Here is a 23121-nt window from a genome sequence, read left to right as displayed (position 1 = left end):
CTAATATCAATAGGAACATTTGATAACACTTTCGATCACCCTCAAGACTTCTCCCATGCTCTCAACTCGGCAAGATTCTATTGTCCTGTTGATCGCTCATCAAGGGTGGATTGCTTCTTTAGTATTCCAATTGATTGAATGAATAGATAAGGCTGCCAAACCATTTACACCTGGCCCGCTGGCCAATCAGACTGTCGTCTGGACTCCATAGAGTTTCTACTTGCTGCTTTGCTGCATATTTACAGTGCACTTTCACTCTCTCTGACAAGCGGGATAGAACATGCTTAGTGATTGTTGAACATTTTAAACTGTGAATGTGTGCAAAACACGGTTTTGAACACTGTTAATGTTGAAATAAATAGGGTCCCAATCTTTCTGTATTATCTTATGTGATATTGGTGCCCAAAAAGATGTAGACAAATGAATCACTATATTGAACAATTCTGGAACCCTATTTTGAATTGTAGGCCTACTGTCATGCATTTTGGGTTTGACAATCACTGGCTAAGTTTGCACATCAAAGTATCTTGAATCATGCATTCCTGCAAGGACATCCTATTTAGTTTATACAACTCATTTTTTCAATCATCCCATTTTAGTAGTCAAGCAGCCTACACTTAGAATGGAGCACTTTGACTAGTTTAGATAAGATCATTAGATAGATTACACCTTTTTTCTGTTGCCCGACACTGCAACAATATTGCCGTGACCAAATCGTAGGCTTGTGCCACCAACTGAAAACGTTACAATGGAGCCCTGTGTATGCTCTCACAAAGAATATAAAAACACATGAATTGTAGGATCTATATGTTTTCACACAAGTCCCTAAATTGGAAATAATCATGTTACTAAATGAAATCATTAGTCTTCCTTATTCCACTGAACCAGAGAGGTATGTCAAGGAAGTTGTTCACGTTTCATGGCAAGGGGAAACCCCTGAACTATCCAGACAAGACGTTAAACTAATGAGTCATAAAGGAAATGAAATATCTTCCTTATTCCACTGAACCAGAGAGGTATGTCAAGGAAGTTGTTCACGTTTCATGGTAAGGGGAAACCCCTGAACTATCCAGACAAGGGTCATAAAGGAAATAAGACATGTCCTTAAACCATAAACCCTGAACTATCCCAACAAAGTACATGTTACACTGAGTTTACAAAACACTAAGGACACCTGCTCGCTCCATGAAAGACTGACCAAGTGAAAGCTGTGCACAGACCTTTGATGGGGCAGGTGCTCAAAATTAAGAAACACCAACAAAAATGTAATTCCATTCATATTGTTCTACTGCAGCCCCCCAATTTAAAAATAAAATAAAAATGTTACAACAATTACCAGCTGCCTCTAATTGGGAACCATACAAAACACCAACATAGGAATATTGAACTAGAACAACCCCTAGCCACGCCCTGACCTACTACACCATAGAGAACCAAGAGCTCTCTATGGTCAGGGCGTGACAGAACCACTGAACTAGATTGTTGTTGATGCAATGATAATTCTATTGATTTATGACATTCTGGTGACCAAGGCTTTATTTAGTGTTCTAGATGAGCACCAGGTAATGATAGAAGAGAAGCTGCATGTATGTAATCATAGACAAGTTTACTAACAGCCTACCTAATGTCAGAAATTATAAGCAGAAAAAAATGTTTCTGCAGTCTCTGTGCAATTTAGGAATATTCTGTTTATTCGTGGATACAGGGATACTCGTGAGTATCCAGGACTTCTATACCAGGTGGTGTCAGAGGAAGGCCCAAACAATTGTCAAAGACCCCAACCACCAAAGTTATAGTGTGGTCTCTGCAACTGCAACTTGGTACTGATGCACCAAGTCTGGAACCTACAGGACCCTGAACATCTTCTACCCCTAAGCCATAAGACTGCAAAATAGTTAGTCCAGATAGTTAAATAGTTAACCAAATAGCTACCTAGACTATCTGTATTGACACTTTTTGCACCCTTTTTTGCTGCTGCTACTGTTTATTATCTATTCTTATTTATCTCAATTACCTTGTACCCCTGCACAGTGAGCCAGTACTGGTACCCCGTGTATATATAGCCAGGTTATCATTACTCATTGTGTATATATTGTTATGTTATTATTTTTCTCTCTGCATTGTTGGGAAGGGCTGTAAGTAAGCATTTCACTGTTTGTCTACACCTGTTGTTTACAAAGCATATGACAAATAATTTGATTTGATTTTAAAGGCCTTAAACGTTTTATCCTGATAAGACCTTAACCGATATGAGCTAACTTTGAATGTGTGTAAGCTGTAACGAACACAATGAGGGCGTCTGCTAAAAGACTAAACTATAACGAATCATAAGTTAATGATTTTTGTTTCCTCATTTCTTCTCTGTTAATTAATGATTGAACAAACAAGACATATATAAACCATATAAAAGAGCCATGATGTCTGAGGTGCTGAGTACAGTGGAACTCTGATTTCTCACTGCTAATTCACTGCATCATACCGGGGTAAGAAAGCTGAAATCTTATATGAGCTATATATAAAGTTCTTTATTTGTCATGTACTAGATTGATCCCATGTTCCTTTCTGATTTGACTTTGCTGTTGAATGTTGAATATAGCATGCAATAAGTGTTGACTAATTTTCATACTTCTAGTTACTATTTGTGGCTCTGAGTGTCATCCATGTAGCTTCAGAATTATTATTTTTTTACTCTATATTTTTACCACTAAATGGTCTTTTGACTAATCAGATCATCTTTTTTGCTAATAATTGGTTGAACGATAAGAATTTGGCTGCCTGTGTAAATGCAGCCAATGGCCCTCAAATTCAAATCTGCACCTTGAAGCCAGTTCCACTGCTTTATATTTTTCATTCTTCCCCTCTAATCAGGAACTGATTTAGAACTGTGACGCCAGGTTGGTGCAATTCATCATCAGATACAACAGAAAACCAGTAGCAGTCTGGCCCTTGTAGTGTAAGATTTGAATAACCCTGCTGTAATTGTCTCCCTAGGCAGACCGGTTGCCTTCCACATTAACAATGTTCCAGTGCTGTTGTTGTAGGTAAGGTAACAATCCCTTTGGATCATCCTGTGGCCTCATTCTGACACAATATCTAAACAAAAGGATTGGTCATCAGTATAAATGAAATATTGAATGTGTCATATATTTATCATATTTCTGTCTTCTGAACTTGCTTTGTAGAGACAACAGTGTTATTTACAAAGCAGAGGTGTTCACTGGAGAAATGCTGTACGCCGGCACAATGAACAGTATCTATATACAACTCCGTGGCACAATGGATTCAAGCCATCGCATCTGCCTCCCCAAAAGTAGATTCATTGGGGGCCACCCCCGAGGGGCTGTGAGTAACCCTTTGCCACAACTTTCCTTCCTTTGACAATCTGTCCATTTGGGTGACAAAATCTAAATCCATTCACATCATTTTCATTCTTATGACCAGCATATACTAAGCTAACATGTGGAATTGTTTAAGATGATCATACCCAGGATAATTTAGCTATTAGAGTTGTAGTACCCCTTAAAACTTCTCTAGGATAGGGGGCAGCATTTTCACTTTTGGATAAATAGCATGCCCAATTTCAACTTCCTTCTACTCATCCCCAGAATATAAGATATGCATATTATTAGTAGATTTGGATAGAAAACACTCTGAAGTTTCTAAAACTGTTTGATTCATGTCTGTAAGTATAACAGAACTTATGTAGCAGGCAAAACCCTGAGGACAAACCATTCAGATTTTTTATTTTTTTATGTCACTGTCTGTTCAATGAATTTCATTGGGAAGCCAGATTTCTAATCACCCTGTTCTCAGTTCCTACTGCTTCCACTGGATGTCACCAGTCTTAGGAAATAGGTTGAGGTTATTCATTTGTGCAATGAAGAAGAAGGCCATCAGGAAGCAGTGTAACGTCATGTGTACTGTTTGAGAGTTGCGCAAGACTAAAAAAAGTAGCGTTAGTTTGTTGCTCTCCTGTATTGAAAACAGATAGACCCGTCTTCAATTTGATCGATTATTAATGTTTACAAATACCTTAAGTTGTATTACAAAAGTAGTTTGAAATGTTTTGGCAAAGTTTAGAGGTAATTTTTTAGATATTTTGTAGTGACGTTGTTCAAAAATGGAGCTGTTTTCTTCTGGATCAAATGCTCCAAATAAATGGACAATTTGGACATATATGGACGGAATTAATCGAACAAAAGGACCATTTGTGATGTTTATGGGACATATTGGAGTGCCAACAAAAGAATCTCGTCAAACGTAATGCATGTTTTATATTTTATATCTGCGTTTTGAGTAGCGCCGGCAGGGTTGAAATATGCTACTCTCTCTTTGTTGACATTGTGCTATCATCAGATAATAGCATCTTATGCTTTCGCCGAAAAGCCTTTTTGAAATCTGACATGTTGGCTGGATTCACAACAAGTGTAGCTTTAATTTGGTATCTTACATGTGTGATTTAATGAAAGTTTGATTTTATATAATTTTTTTGAATTTGGCGCTCTACATTTTCCCTGGCTATTGGCCAAGTGGGACGCTACCGTCCCACATATCCCAGAGAGGTTTTAAGGTATCCCCAAAAATATTTGATGAAACATTGAGTTTGGCCTTACTGCTCTTAGCCCATAGAAAACTTCATACATGGATGAACAGATTATCTAAAGGAAGATTGTTCTGAAGTGTCTGTTCTATATCTGAGAGATATAAGAAAGATCAGGAAACTATTTATATATATATATATATATGGTTTTTACATGTATTTAACCCCTTATTTTAGGCACTAAACTATCTTCATATATTCTTCCATTCATTTTTTGTAACTGGTTCCCCGCTACCTTAAACTAGTCTTGTGATGCTTGCAGGCTTCCTAGAGCAAAACACATGTTTGTGATAGTCTCATCTTTCCATAGAGTGGTCATAATAGTTTGCAGGGCAAACCGTTCGGACGCTACAGATGTTTCGTGAGAAGACCGATTTTTGGGATGTCTCATGGTCTGACAAACATAGCTCTAGCTCTGCCATCTTTCACCCTAGATGCTGAAGGGCGACATCGGCGGATGCGATGGATTTAGACGCATCCCATGCAAAAAATTATCTCTAGCTGTCACGACTTCCCCCGAAGTTGGTCGACGTCACCGACCTTCTAGCCATCGCTGATCCATTTTTCATTTTCCATTGGTTTTGTCTTCCATCACACCTGGTTTCAATCCATCAATTACATGTTGTGTATTTAACCCTCTGTTTCCCCTCATGCCTTTGTCGGTGATTGTTTGTTGTATGTTTTGTGTAAGTCATGTTCTGGTGTGCGATGGGTTTTGTACCCATTTATATTATTTTTGTATATATTGGTTTTCAGAGTTTTTTAGCATTTATTAAACTGCTCCGTTTATACCAAGTTCACTCTCCTGCGCCTAACTTCCCTGCCACCAGCACTCAATACAGAATCACCGACCCATTTATGGAGTCAGCAGGACAAGGTACCCCGGCCATAGAGGTGGAGGAGCGCGTCCAGGAGCATGCAGCAATACTTCACCATCTTGGTATCGCCATGGACCGCGTTGTCCAGAAAATGGACCGCTGGGAGAGACAGGGAGTTCTTCCAGCGCCTCCACCAGCACAACCGGAGTCTCTCCTGAGCGCCCCTCTTCATCCTGGTCCCAGTGGGATTCGTCTCTCCCTGCTCCAGGAGTACGACGGAGAGGCTGCGGGCTGCCGGGGGTTCCGACTTCAACTGGAGCTATACCTGGCCACCGTCCACCCGGCTCCATCTGGCCGTGAGAAGGTGTCCGTGCCTCACCGGCAAAACCCTGGAGTGGGCCAACGCTGTGTGGAGAGAGGGAGATGCGGCGTTGGACCAGTTTGAGGAGTTCACCCACCGTCTCCTGAGGGTAGAGCGGCGGGTGAACGCCTCTACCATCTGAGGCAGGATACGAGGAGCGCCCAGGAGTTTGCACTGGAGTTTAGGACCCTGGCTGCCAGCGCGGAATGGAACAACAGGGCCCTGATCGACCATTATCGCTGCAGTCTGCGCAAGGACGACCGTCGGGAGCTGGCCTGCAGAGACACCACCCTCACGTTTGACCAGCTGGTGGACCTGTACATCCGTCTGGACAACCTGCTGGTTACTCGCGGACGTTCAGATCGGGGTCTGGTGGTTCCATCCTCTCGCACTCCCTCTCCGATACCCATGGAGCTGGGAGGGGCAGTGCGCAGGGAGACCGGAGGGGGTTCCTGCTCGTGCACCATCTGTGGCCACAGATATAGAGGTATAGCTACCCGCTACCGCTCATAGGAACAACGATAGAGTCAATGCACGGGGCGCGCTTCTTCACTAAAGTAGATCTCAGGAGTGCTTAAAACCTGGTGCGTATCCGAGAGGGAGACGAATGGAAGACGGCTTTTAGTACCACCTCAGGGCACTATGAGTACCTCGTCATGCCGTACGGGTTGATGAATGCGCCATCAGTCTTCCAAGCCTTTGTAGGTGAGATTTTCAGGGACCTGCACGGGCAGGGTGTGATGGTGTATATTGATGACATTTTGATATACTCCGCTACACGCGCCAAGCATGTGTCCCTGGTGCGCATGGTGCTTGGTCGCCTGTTGGAGCATGACCTGTACGTCAAGGCTGAGAAATCCCTGTTCTTCCAACAGTCTGTCTCCTTCCTAGGGTATCGCATTTCCACCTCAGGGGTGGAGATGGAGAGTGACCGCATTTCAGCCGTGCGTAATTGGCTGACTCCCACCACGGTAAAGGAGGTGCAGCGATTCAACTACTACCGGGGGGTTATCCGGGGTTTTGGTCAGGTAGCGGCTCCCATTACCTCACTGCTGAAGGGGGTTCGGTGCGCTTGCAGTGGTCAGCTGAGGCGGACAGGGCTTTTGGTCACCTGAGGGCTCTGTTTACCTCGGCTCCCGTGTTGGCCCATCCGGATCCCTCTTTGGCGTTCATAGTGGAGTTGGACACGTCCGAGGCTGGGATAGGAGCTGTGCTCTCTCAGCACTCGGGTATGACACCGAAGCTCTGCCCCTGTGCCTTCTTCTCGAAGAAGCTCAGCCCGGCGGAGCAAAACTATGACGTGGGGGACCGGGGGTTGTTGGCTGTCGTCAAGGCCTTGAAGGCGTGGAGAGACAGGCTTGAGGGGGCTAGACACCCTTTTCTGATCTGGACTGACCACTGCAATCTGGAGTACATCCGGGCGGAGAGGAGACTGAACCCTCGCCAGGCAAGGTGGGCCATGTTTCTCACCTGTTTTGTGTTTACCATTTCTTACAGACCAGGCTCCAAGAACGTTAAGGTAGACGCATTGTCCCGGCTGTATGACACAGAGGAGCGGCCCATGGATCCCCCTCCCGTACTCCCCGCCTCTTGCCTGGTGGCGCCAGGAGTGTGGGAGCTGGACGCAGACATTGAGCGAGTGTCATGTGCAGAGCCCGCTCCCCTCCAGTGTCCAGCTGGGCGTCTGAACGTTCCGTCTGCTGTCCGCAACCGGCTGATCTATTGGGCCCACACGTCACCCTCCTCTGGGTCATCCTGGGATCGGTCGAACGGTGCCCTGTCTCTGTGGGAAGTACTGGTGGCCCACTTTGGCTAAGGATGTGAGGGTTTATGTTTCCTCCTGCTCGGTGTGCGCCCAGTGTAAGGCTCCTAGGCACTTGCCCAGAGGTAAGTTACAACCCTTACCCATACCACAACGGCCGTGGTCGCACCTGCCGGTAGATTTCCTGACCGATCTTCCTCCTTCACAGGGTAACACCACGATCCTGGTCGTTGTGGATTGTTTTTCTAAGTCCTGTCGTCTCCTTCCTTTGCCCGGTCTCCCTACGGCCCTACAGACTGCGGAGGCCCTGTTTACACACGTCTTCCGGCACAACGGGGTGCCTGAGGATATAGTGTCTGTTTGGGGTCCCCAGTTCACTTCGAGGGTCTGGAGGGCGTCTGGGGGTCTCAGTCAGCCTTACCTCAGGTTTTCACCCCGAGAGTAACGGGCCGATGGAGACAGTTAACCAGGATGTGGGTAGGTTTCTGAGGTATTATTGCCAGGACTGGCCGGGGGAGTGGGCAGCGTTCGTGCCCTGGGCAGAGATGACCCAGAACTCGCTCCGCCACTCCTCCACTGGCCTCTCTCCCTTCCAGTGTGTATTGGGGTATCAGCCGGTTCTGGCTCCTTGGCATCAGAATCAGACCCAGGCTCCTGCGGTGGATGACTGGTTCCGGCGCGCGGAGGAAACATGGGACGCCGCCCATGTCCACCTTCAGCGCACCGTGCTGCGCCAGAAAGTTGGTGCAGACCGTCACTGCAGTGAGGCCCCGGTGTTCCCACCGGGTCTGGCTCTCGACCAGACCAAACCTGCCCCTCCGCCTGCCCTGTCGGAAGCTGGGTCCGCAGTTTGTGGGGCCATTTAAAGTCCTGAGGAGAGTGAACGAGGTTTGTTACAGGTTACAGCTTCCCCCCGATTACCGCATTAACCGCTCGTTCCATGTGTCTCTCCTCAGGCCGGTGGTGGCTGGCACGCTCCAGGAGTCTGAGGTGCGGGAGGTTCCTCCGCCCCCTCTGGACATTGAGGGGACCCCGGCGTACTCCGTTCGTTTCATACTGGATTTGAGACGTTGGGCGAGGGGCCTTCAGTACCTCGTGGACCGGGAGGGGTATGGTCCGGAGGAGAGATGCTGGGTTCCTGTGGAGGATGTGTTGGATCCTTCTATGCTGTGAGAGTTCCACCGTCTCCATCCGGATCGCCCTGCCCCTCGCCCTCCGGGTCGTCCCCGAGGTTGGTGTCGATGCGCAGCTGGAGCCGCGTGTCAAAGGGGGGGTACTGTCACGACTTCCGCCGAAGTTGGTCCCTCTCCTTGTTCGGGCGGTGTTCGGCGGTCGACGTCACCGACCTTCGAGCCATCGCTGATCCATTTTTTATTTTCCATTGGTTTTGTCTTGTCTTCCATCACACCTGGTTTCAATTCCATGTTGTGTATTTAAGCCTCTGTTTCCCCTCATGTCTTTGTCTGTGATTGTTTGTTTTGTGCAAGTCATGTTCTGGTGTCATGTTCTGGTGTCATGTTCTGGTGTGCGATGGGTTTTGTACCCTTTAATATTATTTTTGTATATATTGGTTTTCTGAGTTTTTTAGCATTTATTAAACTGCTCCGTTTATACCAAGTTCACTCTCCTGCGCCTGACTTCCCTGCCACCAGCACGCACTCATTACACTAGCTTAAACTGATGGATTTTGATGGTGATTTTTGTTTATGCTAATTCGATTTACGCATTGGCGCAGACATAGACATGAGGGGGGGTTAAACTGGTTGGAACAAGGGGAGAGAGTACATCCCAAAAACTGTCAGCCAAGTTCTCCAAAAAGTTGTATTATACCCAGTGGCGATCCATCATTCAGGGCATGTTTTGAGCCCCACTGGGCATGTTTTGAGCCCCACTGGGCATGTTGGTGTGTGGTCCCAAATCTCGGTTTTTGGTTCTTTTCCAAGCTTAAAATGATAAACATTCAACATTGGCGATGCTGTCAACGCAGCATGATTTCTGCCGTGCTAAAAACAACTTTCAACTCAGAACTGGGAAATCTGACTTCATTGAGTTCAAGACAACTGGGAACTCAGGAAAAAACTAGCTCCGACTGGGAAAATACATTTTGAATGGTCATCCAAGTCGGGAACTCGGGTCTCTTTCTAGAGCTACGACCTGAAGATCACTGAGGTCATTATGATTCAACCTTGTTTTTTTTCAGAGTTCCCAGTTGTCTTGAAAGCATCGTAAATCCAGAGAATGACAGACTTTGACAACATTTGATGACAAAATTTGCCCACGAAGGACAGCCGCACCACATTCCTGTTCAAGTGAGCACAGCACAAGGTGAGTCCAAAAATGTATTGTATGCTGCTGCATACATGATGCAATATGCCAGAGAGAGATGTATACTGTAGCTAAGAAAGTAATACTAAGTGTATGTTGTGTAGTAAGCTGTTAGAAGCCCATGTGCCTCACCCTAATAATTTGGTCTCTTTAGCCCTCTTAATTTCGCCTACTGTTCTGACTTGGTGGTGCACATTAGCCGCTAATCTGTTTCAGAGAAATGTATTCATCAAATATTGTAAAAGCTTTCATTGTCTGCTTATATGCACCCTTTATTTATCTTACTGTTCTGACTTGGTGTACAGGTAGAACACTGTAAGAACGGCCCATGTTCTGAATTCTGTCGGTGTACATTTAAAAGTGCTGAACAAAAAGTTATTGACTACGTCCATCCTAGCTCACTCATTAATGTCTTAATCGAAATGATCTGATTGCCTCTTATTTGCTTGTCGTCCCCTTATGCCATAGTTTGTACATCTCAATTGTCAGTAGAAACCACATTAGTTTAAGCAAGTCAGCCATATCAGCTATGTTTTTTTAAAGGCAGCAAATGACACTGAATGAACTGTTTCGCTGCCAGACAAGGCTCCGTTGATAGGCAGGTGTAGCAGTGGCAAGGTGTTGGGACTCTGCTGCTGGGACATCTTTATGTAGGCCCTAATGGTTTGTGGGCACTGTTTGTCACCGTTATAGTGCAATGCATGTATTGTTTAGTGTTGTGTTGTGTAGTGGCTTTGCTGGCATGCATCCCCAAAATTTTCTTTGGGTTTGCCCCACCGATTACCACAATCCATCTGTGTGTGGAAGTATATATGGAGTAGGGCTGTCCCCCAAAACTGTTGTTAGACCGAGAGTCGTCTGTTCCAATCAATTGGTTGGAATTTTAAAACGTGTATTTTTCCAAATACAGTGCCATCGGAAAGTATTCAAACCAGTTAGATTTTTCCACATTTTGTTAGATTACAGCCTTATTCTAAAATGGATTAAATAAAATAAAAATTCACAGCAATCTACACACAATACCCCATAATGTCAAAGTGAAAACAGGTTTAGACATTTTTACAACTGTATAAAAAAAGTAAAAAACTTTCCTTATTTACATAACTATTCAGACCCTTTTCTATGATACTCAAAATTGAGCTCAAGTGCATCCTGTTTCCATTGATCATCCTTGAGATGTTTTTACAACTTGATTGGAGTCCACCTTTTGGTAAATTCAATTGTTTGGACATGATTTGGAAAGGCACACACTTGTCTATGTAAGGTCCCACAGTTGACAGTGCATGTCAGTTTAAAAACCAAGCCATGAGGTCGAAGGAATTGTCCGTAGAGCTCCGAGACAGGAATGTGTTGAGGCACAGATCTGGGAAAGGGTACCAAAATATTTCTGCAGCATTGAAGGTCCCCAAGAACACAGTGGCCTCCATCATTCATAAATCAAATCACATAAAAATGTTGTTGTCACATGCACCGAATACAACCGGTTTACGCAGATCACTGCTTCTCGCCAAGAGCTGTCTGACCACATAGTTTAAATCCTAAGCAGCTGGACCCCAGGATTACCACAGCTACATCCGATCAAACCCACAATATATCCGAGCCCACTATACCCTCTGTTCCTGAACCACTATCCATGAGTCCTGCATTTTTGGGATGTGCACTGCACAAGCCAGATGTCCCGAACAGGACTCCTTTCCCAAACACAAAGTTCCGATCCCCACCTTATCCCATCACTCCTCCATGATGGAATCACCATGCCTCCAACTTCAGGGGAAACCCGCTCCTCCAACACTTGCAGTCAACCACGTACCTCCACCAAGAGCACCTGCTCTTCAGCGCCCTATGGACAACCTCGCCGCTTAACCAAGAGCACTCGTTCTCCAGCTCATTTACCCGACCGTGGGACAGAAAATGTTTGTTAACACACTCACAACTCTGGGCCTCCCATCCTATTCTAACCCTCTCTCGCCGGCTTTGTATTCATGTTAGCTGATAAAATTGCTGTACAATATGATCTTGTTGATCTGATGCACATTCAAATGGCATAAAAAAGCAACACTGCAAAGCTCTCCCTGTCCTCTGCCACGCCCTGATTTTATTACTGCGGATGATATCTGGAAATGTGCATTACTGAGACATGGTTAAGAAAGACTGTTCTGAACACTGATAACCTTTCTGGATATAACCTTTTTCCCCAAGATGTCTTCCAGTGGTGGTGGAGTGGCAATCTTTACCAAGGAACACCTTCAGTGCTCGGTTGTCTAACAATTGGTTTTGCTGGTTTTCAGCATTAAGCTTTCAAATAGCTCTTTGTTGATTGTTGCTGGTTGTTTTGTCCACCATCAGCACCGGCCTGTAACCTACTTGCCCTAAGCTCTCTCCTGGGCCTTACAGTAAGTATGAATTTGTCCTGATAGGTGACCTAAACTGGGACATGATTAAACCACCGGACCAAGTCTTAAAACAATGGGACTCACTAAATCTCTCTCAGATCATTACCAACCCCAAACACCCAGAAAAGGCTCCTCTCCTTGATGTTATCCTCACAAATAATCCTGATAGGTATTGTAGTGGAAGTTCTACTCAGGGACACTCAGTCAATATTAAATGAATAATCCTTCATTACCAGCGCACTGGAGAGTTTCCAACCAACTCAATGCACCAAGTACAATGGTCAATTAGGAGCTCTCTCCTCTGGGGCAGTCCCGTTATCCCTTATATTCTGGTTACAGACATGTTACATAGTTTATAGAGTTGGTTCTGACATGTGTCTGGCACAGTCTCCTATCTTAGCTGAAAGAACATATTCTGGGCGATCTGCCAGGTGGTCCTAAGGAGGGGTCATGTCGCCCCGCCCCCCTTCATATCTTTACCAAGCACAGGCAGGAACCAAGGATTATTTATGACACTAAGACAAGATGAACATTTTCAAGGCTGTCTCTTCACATTATAAAAATGTCCATCACAGTATCATACTGGTGCTTTCTGTAATAACCTTAGTGATCACTGTTTCACGGCTGGTCAGTTAAATGACTTGTCCGGATTTGTCATAGACGCTTGGAAGGCAGCCACAGTGCGTCCTTTATTTAAAGTGGGAGCTCATGCTGATCCTAACTGTAATAAAAAGTGTTGGAAACACTTGTAGTATTCTCTCTGGTATGCAATCTGGTGTCCGCTCAGGTTATGGATGTGTCACTGATTACCATCTCTGAGGGTTTAGAGCTCGAGGTAGTCACCTCATACAAGTACTTGGGAGTATGGTTAGACAGTACACTGTCCTTCTCTCAGCACATATCCAAGCTGCAGGCTAAGGTTAAATCTAGACTCGGTTTCCTCTATCGTAATCGCTTCTTTCACCCCAGCTGCCAAACTAACCCTGATTCAGATGACCATCCTACCCATGCTAGATTACAGAGACATCATTTATAGATTGGTAGGTAAGGGTGTTCTCAAGCAGCTAGATGTTCTTTACCATTCGGCCATCAGATTTGCCACCAATGCACCTTATAGAACAAATCACTGCACTCTACACTTCTCTGTAAACTGGTCATCTCTGTATACCCGGTGCAAGACACACTGGTTGATGGTTATTTATAAAAGCCTCTTAGGCCTCACTCACCTCTATCTGAGATACCTACTGCAACCCTCATCCTTCACATACAACACCTGTTCTGCCAGTCACATTCTGTTAAAGGTCCCCAATGCACACACAGTACATCCCTGGGTCCCTCCTCTTCTCAGTTCGCTGCAGCTAGCGACTAGAACGAGCTGCAAAAAACACTCAAACTGAACAGTTTTTATCTCCATCTCTACATTCAAAGACCCAATTATGGGCACTCTTACTGACACTTGTGGCTGCTTCGCGTGATGTATTGTTATCTCTACATTTTTGTCCTTCGTGCTGTTGTCTGTGCCAAACAAGTTTGTACCTTGTTTGTGCTGCTACCATGTTGTGCTGCTGCCATGTTGTGATGCTACCATGTTGTGCTGATGTTGTGTTGCTACTGTACCATGTTGTGTTGTCATGTTGTGTTGTCTTTCTTTATGTAGTGTTGTGGTCTCTTTTGTCGTGATGGGTGTTGTTTTTTTAATCCTCAAAGGAGGCCTTTAGCCTCTTGGCAGGTCGTCATTTTAAATAAGAAGTTGTTCTTAATTCATTTGCCTAGAAGGTGAAATAATAAAAAATAAAAAATGATTGAAAAACAACAAAACAAACAACTTTGTCAACTTTGAGAAAAAGTTGTTTGTTTGCCGGGATCATTCTAACATGTCATCTATCTCTCTGTAGGTGATTGAGCTTGATGTGTCCTGTCCTTCCTCCCTGGGCCATCTGGAGTTTGTGGTGCTGGAATCAGAGCCGTACCTCCCATTCTGCTTCCTCAACAATGACTGGTTCTGCTCTAAAGTTGTGGTGACCACACCAGAGGGAGACACAGTCAACTTCCCCTGTTACCACTGGATCTCAGGCAATGAGCGGCTGATGTTCAGGGAGGCCACTGGTCAGTATGTTGATATATAGATCATTGTCTAGGTTAAGTTCTGAGTATACCTGCTGTGCCTATTATACATCTGCTCGCTGAATGTAATTTGTAGTTTCTTTTGAAATGTGTGTCAAAGGGGCCATTTTTATGGAATAATGGTGGATATACTTTATATGGCTTAAGATGTTGATCAATCCCCCCAAAACATGAAAATAATCACACTTTATGGCCTTTTGTTAATAAGGTAAACTGATATTCAATGAGACCTGGCCAGAGGCCATAGAAGAGAGACAGAGGGAGCTGCAGAATCGGCAAAAGGTCTACCGGTGAGAGGCTGGTTCTGAGATCTTGAAACTCAATTCCTAAGATGCAGAAACAATTCAAAACAACATCCAAATGCTTTTGAATCAGCACTTTTAGAGAGCAATGAACTAAAGTGGTACCAACACGAAAGTAACTAAATGTGCACCTACTGTCTTTTAAAACACACTGTTGGGACCAAAGTTACTAAACTAAAACTGAAACAAAAATGAATCATGAAAAAACTATTTCCTAAACTGAAATAAATTATTAAGAAATCAGTTTGAAAAACTATACTGAAACTATTATCTTTGCCTCTAAAACAAACTAAAACAAAAAACATCAAATTATGTTCAGTTGTAGTTTGTTTTTCTATCAATTTAATCATGTTGACATACTGCTTTACTCATCTCATGTATATACTGTATTTTAGTCAATACAACTCCGACATTGCTCGTCCTAATATTTATATATTTCTTATTTCCATTCTTTTACTTTTAGATGTGTGTATTGTTGTGAATTGTTAGATACTACTGTACTGTTGGAGCTAGGAACACAAGCATTTCGCTAACATCTGCTAAATATGTGTATGTGACCAATAACATTTGATTTGACTACTAAGGTTAAAAAAAAGCATTGGATTGCTGTTAACATGGGCAAGTCACATTGAAATTGACTTTATCATTTAAATCTAACCTAGACTATGACCTGACCCATCACCTTATTTAAAACTGCCCCCCAGTGGCAAGAAGTGAAATCCCCCAAAAACACTCAAACTATAGTCCAACAACACATACGTGTCTTCTATCCTCCCCATGCATAGGCTACTTTCTGTCCCTTACACAAAAACTAAAACCAAAATAATATAAAAATCAAATGCTTTTAATCAAATGAAAACAGAATCTAAACTAGAAAATCAAGTCTGAAAATGAATTGAAACTAAACAGGTTATTATTTCTCTGTTTAAATATAAAACATAAAAACAAAGAACTATAATAGCCTTGTTTGGGACTGAACCCTATGTACGTACAGTTTTATCCAAGTAATATCGAAGCTCTCTTGCAAATGTTTTATGTGGAGTGACCCCACTCGCGATTGAGACTGGGCAATACACTAACACTCCCTTAAACATCTATGTACTTTTTTTTTTACAATGGTTCCATTGAAACAGATGCTCATGTCTTACTTCACTGTGGGTTATACAACAACATTAGACCGGATGTGTTTCTTCAGCTGTCCAGTCCAAAATATTATTTTAACAGTCTAGATGAAAATAATAAATTACGACATCTTCAAGTAACAATTATGTAAATGGTACTTATCCTCAAATGGAGACTTCTTTATAAGTGCCTAATTGTCCATTTATGTACAGATTTTTGTTTATGCGTACATGTGTACAGATGTAATGTATTATAGATCACATCTCTACTGTACCATGTTTGACTATGATTGTTTTTAGTGCCTCAACTCAATTTGAGTGGTCCACAATGTATAAAAAAAACGGTAGTGTATAGTTGTAGCATTTGTGGAATGACGCATCATTTTTCTAAACTATAAACTCTAAAGAAACAAATAACTCTTAAACACAGAAACATTTATGTGAAGTCACCTAAGCTACCATTTTGTATGTAATGGTGAACGATAGGCTGTGTATCCCGTCTTGATTTACCATGTCTATTCCCTTCAGTTGGAGTATATATGCCGAGGGTCTACCCGAAATAATGAAAGTTGACAGCGCTTCTGATCTCCCTGCTGAGGTCCGCTTCTCTTTCACCAAGGACATTGAGTTCACCTTCACAGCAGTCGAAGCGTAAGTTGGAGCACTGGTTTTCAAAATTGTTTTGCTTAATGTAAAACAGTCACATTTTGCTCTTCCCAGAGTACCCCTGAAGTATACCCCCTCGTGTGCATTTTACCTCTAGGCCTATGCTCTTGTGAGTCTTCACAAGTACCACCTGAGTATAGGCCAAGTATCCCCAGGGGAACATGGAACCCAGGTTGAGAACCTTAAGAGGCAGCACCAGGAAATGAATGAGATATTTAATCATCTCTATTGGCATATCCCCAACACACCTTTAAAAATACTTCCTTCACAGTGAGATGAGATGTGATTGTCCTACACCAGTTCAGGTAATTGTGATATTATGAGATGTTGGGAATGTGGCCATCAGGGTTGTGGTGGAACGTGGATTATAGGAATGGTGCCAGTAATAACACCCTCAGGCAAGGTTTTCCGAAATGAATTTGTTTTTAGCCACTCAAATCATGCCTGAAATCGTATCAAATAACAAGCCAATTAACCATCTAGCAGACATTATAACCAAATAGCTGAACTTTTCACCAAATCAAATGCCAATTGACACATAATATTAAGGATATGTGGCCTGTGAATGAATCGATCACCCTAGGGGGAGGATGTAGATGATGAAGAGTAGTGGACCTAGCTCAGAGCCCTGGGGGACATCCTGGCATTGTTAGCACCATTCTCTAATCAACAGCACCATCTTTCTCATGTTGAAGTAAAGTTCCTCCTCTATCCTGGCAGATTGGTGTCACTGAAACTAGAAACCCATTCCACCAACAAGAAACAATGGAAGAGCCTAGATGAACTCAGTCACGTTTTCAATAGCCACAAGACTGACGTCTATGGTAAGTTGGGCTCAGTCTTAAAGAAGGCAGCAATCAAATAGCTCACTGGAATCATTAGTAACTCATTATTATTTTGCACAAAGTTTCATTTTACACATGATCATTTTGTTTTTTTCTAGAATATGTCGAAAAGAACTGGAAGGAGGATGAGTTTTTCGGGTACCAGCTTCTGAACGGCATCAACCCCATGATGATCCATCGCTGCTCCAAGCTTCCAGAGAACTTCCCTGTCACAGAAGACATGGTGAAGGCTTCCCTTTTCGGAAAAAACCTTGAAGCAGAAATTCAGGTTTGTAAAAATGGAGTAATATATGTCATTCATCGTTCTGTTATTGCTCTAGTGGTTTCTTCCTCAGGAAATTGTGTGTAGTACAATAGAATATGCTGTACATTGTGTCAGTGTAACGACTTTCCTCTTCTTCTGACGAGGAATAAGAGATATCGGACCAATGTGCAGCGTGGTAAGTGTCCATTTTAATATAAAAAACTGAACACTACAAACATACAAAATAACAAAGTGAATGAACAAATGAAAATCGAAACAGTCCCGTATGGTACAGACACAGGAAACAACCACCCACAAAACACAATAGACAACAGGCTACCTAAATATGGCTCCCAATCAGAGACAACGACTAACACCTGCCTCTGATTGAGAACCATACTAGGCCAAACACATAGAAATAGAACAACAGAACAAAACATAGAAAAACAACATAGAATGCCCACCCCAACTCACGCTCTGACCACACTAAAATAAAGACATAAAAAAGGAACTAAGGTCAGAACGTGACAGTCAGTACTCTTCCTTTGGCATGGTGGTGTTGTTGGCAACATCTGCCTCCCTAACTCATTCATGTCCTAACCTAAACAGAAAGGCAACATCTGCCTCCCTAACTCATTCATGTCCTAACCTAAACAGAAAGGCAACATCTGCCTCCCTAACTCATTCATGTCCTAACCTAAACAGAAAGGCAACATCTGCCTCCCTAACTCATTCATGTCCTAACCTAAACAGAAAGGCAACATCTTTCTGGTTGACTACAAGCGTCTACATGGAGTGACTGCAAACGTGATCCACGGGAAACAGCACTTCTTGGCTGCTCCTCTCTGCTTGCTCTACGTGACCCCAGAAGATAAGCTCATTCCCATTGCAATCCAGGTACATCTCACATAAGAATGAGATCTATACTTCCGAAACCCAAATTAAATAATCTTAACAGAATGTTTGCCACTGGGAGTTCTCTTGAACCAAAAGGAGTCCCATAAATCAAGTTTATTTTAATCAAGTTTATTTTTTTATATAGCCCTTCGTACATCAGCTAATATCTCGAAGTGCTGTACAGAAACCCAGCCTAAAACCCCAAACAGCAAGCAATGCAGGTGTAGAAGCACGGAAGCATGGACATAAATATTGCCCAGAAATTAACTAATTGACCAGAAAGCAAAAACCATGAGCAAAAGCATATACTGTTAGCCTAAAACTAAGGATTTGGGGGTTTCATGATTGATGTTATATCCTATGTCTACATGAACCATACAGGCAAAACTCGTGTTAAGCAAACAACTATTAAACTTCTGTATGTCTTTAAATTGTAACAATATACACATTCTCAATTAATGAAGCAAGCCATGATTGTTCTGCTTCCTTTTACAGCTGAAGCAGGTGCCTGGAGAAGACAACCCCATCTTCCTTCCTACTGACTCTGAGTATGACTGGCTCCTGGCCAAGATCTTTGTGAGGAACGCTGACTTCGCCGAACACGAGCTGAACTTTCACCTGCTGAGGACTCACCTGCTGGCTGAGGTGTTTGCCGTGTCGACACTGCGTAACCTACCAATGGTCCATCCCCTCTACAAGGTATATACCTGCTGCTGTGCATGCAGACACAGAGTTTGTTTTCAACTGTTATAACACTACAGTTGTGCGAGTTCTCATTTTCCTATTAACTCAATACTTTTAACATAATTAAGAGAACCTGAAGTATTTGCAAATAAATGTATTCATTGTATGTATTTTTTGTAATTGAAAGTTGGAGTAGATTGTAGTACAGTAAAATACATAGCTTCTTTAGTTGTGAATTTCATGTACGATTGTTCCATCTTTCTCCATAGCTCCTGATCTCTCACTTCCGCTACACTCTGCAGATCAACACTCTGGCTAGACAGGCCCTCATATCAGAGAAGGGGGTGATCACAGAGGTACTGCCTATTCCATTCTTATAATGTTCTATAATATGTTAATAGTTGTGGAATGTCACAATGCTAGTGGAAACTGATTCAAAAGCATAAGAGAGCTCTGTGTTAAAAAAAGAAGCACCCTGCTTTCCGCATGCTTATAAATGCACCGCTGATACAATCCATTTCCACTAGCATTGTTACATTCTCCAAAATGATTATTCTGGACGTTCCTAAATTACCAGCTAACTTATTTAAAAACTGTTCAGATTAAACAAAATGAAGTACATCTAAAATAAGGCCTTCTAAACACTATACGATTATACAATCGTAACTTTTGTTACGTTCCCCAGCAAAAATGTCACTCAAACAGAAGGGGGAAACTAACAGAGTCACTGACCAACAACCAAAACAAAACAGGTGTGGTTTTAGGAGGGGTTCTGAACGACACTCATGGGGGTGTCCACTGAAAGTTGACTAGCCACAACAACTGGAACCTAAAAGACACCCACCATGAGCTCCGACAAAATTTGCCCAAGAAGAGGCAAACAAAAGAAAAACCCACATCAAACTTACAGACAAGAAGCAAACCAAAAAGGTGGCGCAAAACGAAATCAGACAAAGGAATGTTTTTCTAGAACTCAAATAGGGAGCACCACACCTAAAAGGTGTTGACCCTCCACATATCTCAAGACATCTGGAGCACTGGGCCACCCACTCTTCAATAGCACCTGGGCCAGCACCGGTGAAACACCTGCCCACTAGATGGTAACCAGCACAGGTGTAACACATACTGTCCTAATGAGGTGACACCAATCGGTGCGCCCTACATGCTAACGAGCTATACTGTATGTGCTAAAGTCCAACCTCAAAACATAAATGGAAAAATCAAAGCCTGTAACACATTAGACACTGAGCTGGTTATCATTTTGAGATGTATACCTAGCGACACATACCGCTGCAGAGGAAATTGGTCATCAGGCTGAACTGTCAGGCGTTGTCTAGCGACACATAGCGCGGTAGAGTAAACTGATTATCAGGCTGAACTGTCAGGCGTTGCCTAGCGACACATACCGCGGTAGAGTAAATTGATCATCAGGCTGAACTGTCAGGCGTTGCCTAGCGACACATACCGCGGTAGAGTAAACTGATCATCAGGCTGAACTGTCAGGCGTTGCCTAGCGACACATACCGCGGTAGAGTAAACTGATCATCAGGCTGAACTGTCAGGCGTTGCCTAGCGACACATACCGCGGTAGGGTAAACTTATCATCAGGCTGAACTGTCAGGCGTTGCCTAGCGACACATACCGCGGTAGAGTAAACTGATCATCAGGCTGAACTACAACTAGCTGAAACAAGCCACTACAATTCCCCACATGGTAGCTTCTTGTCATTGTTGCTAGCTATCTGACCGTTCAGACTCATAACACACAGCCATCTGCCCCATCGATGCGTGTGCATAAATTATGTGATATCAGGCAACCTGTCTTTGTCGCTTAAACCACAGAGCTGCCCTGGCGTCTGTCATTAACAAGTTCTGTCTTCGATAACCCTGTTTGATATTTAAAACATCGATCGCTGTTAGAATGCACTGCATGTCCTATTATATGACACAAGGGGAGAAGTGATAGGTTTTTCTCACTGGTTACATAAAATGGTTGGATGGAAACATGGTTTATGTGGCTGAAGTACCCGACAGGCTTGATGGAAACAGCACATTTTTGCAAAAAAAAAAAATAATAATAATAATACTTTAGACCAGGGTGGATATTTTTTTCTTTGTGAAATAGATTATGTTATGATTTAAAAAAGGTGAACTATCCCTTTAACCCATCTTGAAGAATGCCAATGTAGGAGGTCCAGGGATGTTGGAGTTCCTGAAGAAAGCGGTGGCCTCATTGACCTACAGCTCCCTCTGTATGCCGGAGGACATCACTGCACGCGGTCTGGAGTCAATCCCCAACTTCTTCTACAGGGATGACGGACTCAGGTTGTGGGACATCGTTCACAGGTAGTTTGTGTACAGGTCTCTTGAGTTTTGTGGTGAAAAAAAATCAAGATCTGTCAATTTGACAGCACAATTAGATTTGTGTATTATAAGGAGGCTAGTTCATGCAGCTACATGTTTGCTCAGTTTACTAACTCTAGTTAACTCCTTCCTCCAAAGTAAATCATGCTGCCAGATTATAATGAGGTTTACAGTATTTATTGCAAAGATTTGTGCTCTTTTGCACTATGACAATGTAGCCCATAATATCAGTGCTGGGTCATTACGTGAAATGAGTGCCTTTTGTGTACCTTTGATATTTTTAAAGCCTGTTATATTAAAGCTATATTAAATAGACCTCATGGAAAATTCAATACATTTTTTTATATGAATAAAGTCTTGCTAAAGTGAAAAAATTCAGCATTTTAACATGTCCCTCTGTGCATCCTCTGTGACTTCTAGGAATATTTTAACCCCCTTAACCTCAACATTTCTACAACTTTTCAACATTATTTTAAAGCTTTAGTTATTTTGTTGCTTTGACAAAGTAATTTCTGAAGATTATTATATATTTCACATGATTAGTGATTAATAAAAATAAAATAAAAAATCCTAATTTTAAGGTCAATCCTGTTAAGTGAACTGAACTCTTTTAAAATGGTGAACATTTTTTGTTAACAATTTTTTTGTGAAGAACATTGAACATCTAGTCAAATCATAACAATTTGACTAGATGTCAAAAGCGTAACACTTCAACCCAGTTACCCACAGACAGACAGACAGACAGACAGACAGACAGACAGACAGACAGACAGACAGACAGACAGACAGACAGACAGACAGACAGACAGACAGACAGACAGACGACAGACAGACAGACAGACAGACAGACAGACAGGCTAGAAATGTTTTCACAATTTTTATTATTTTTAAATGAAGCTTACATTCCTGGGTCGCTCGTCTTTTCAGTTCGCTGCAGCTAGCGACTGCAACAAACACTCCAACAGGACAGTTTTATCTCCATCTCATCATTCAAAGTCTCAATCGTGGACACTTACTGACAGTTGTGGCTGCTTTGCGTGATGTATTGTTGTCTCTACCTTCTTGCCCTTTGTGCTTTCGTCTGTGCCTAGTTAAATAAAAATGTAATTTCCCCTCCCTGTTGCACAGAACAAGCTTCCATTCCCTGTCACCATGAGATGTATGGCTGATTTAAGATAACATCGTCAAAACACTTACGGTCAACCCTGTTACTTTGTTTGTCACTTAATAGGCACTTACTATAATATTTTTATTTTTATTTAACCTCTGATATATATATTTTTTAATGAAGTTTAACATGTGCTCTTTATGACAATGTTAAAATTAGGTGAAATAAAAATCACCAAGTTACACTACTCATAAGGCCCCTAACTGGTGGAACAGCCCTGTGTTTTGTCATAGTGTTTTGCTAATACCTGATGTTGTCCTGTGGTTTTGTATAGGTTTGTTCAGAAAATGATTGTTCACTACTACACCTGTGACTCAGACATCCAGAAGGACTCTGAACTGCAGAACTGGATCAAGGAGATCTTCTTCCATGGCTTCCTGGCAGAAACCAGCACAGGTTACACTTTTCTAATTTAAAAGACACAGTAGCTCTTTCTCAACTCTTAATC

The 23121-nt window shown here is 42.7% G+C and overlaps 1 protein-coding gene across 1 annotated transcript; it reads left to right on the top strand.

Annotated features, from left to right (window-relative positions):
* Nucleotides 1-5293: 5293 nt before the first annotated feature.
* Nucleotides 5294-23069, top strand: LOC120040133 (hydroperoxide isomerase ALOXE3-like; the record flags this gene model as incomplete). The annotated part of the gene is made up of 12 exons (XM_038985379.1): nt 5294-5301; nt 5662-5812; nt 14155-14365; nt 14592-14673; nt 16335-16457; nt 17193-17296; nt 17416-17585; nt 18315-18458; nt 18954-19157; nt 19412-19498; nt 21318-21487; nt 22948-23069. Coding segments are annotated over exons 1-12 (1576 nt in total), but the record flags the coding sequence as incomplete, so codon positions are not given.
* Between the last annotated feature and the right edge of the window lie 52 nt (nt 23070-23121).

Source organism: Salvelinus namaycush, unplaced genomic scaffold (assembly GCF_016432855.1).
Source record: "Salvelinus namaycush isolate Seneca unplaced genomic scaffold, SaNama_1.0 Scaffold326, whole genome shotgun sequence".
NCBI lineage: Eukaryota > Metazoa > Chordata > Actinopteri > Salmoniformes > Salmonidae > Salvelinus > Salvelinus namaycush.
The sequence above is the reverse complement of the archived record's forward strand: the minus strand, read 5'-3'. Positions and strand labels throughout refer to the sequence as shown.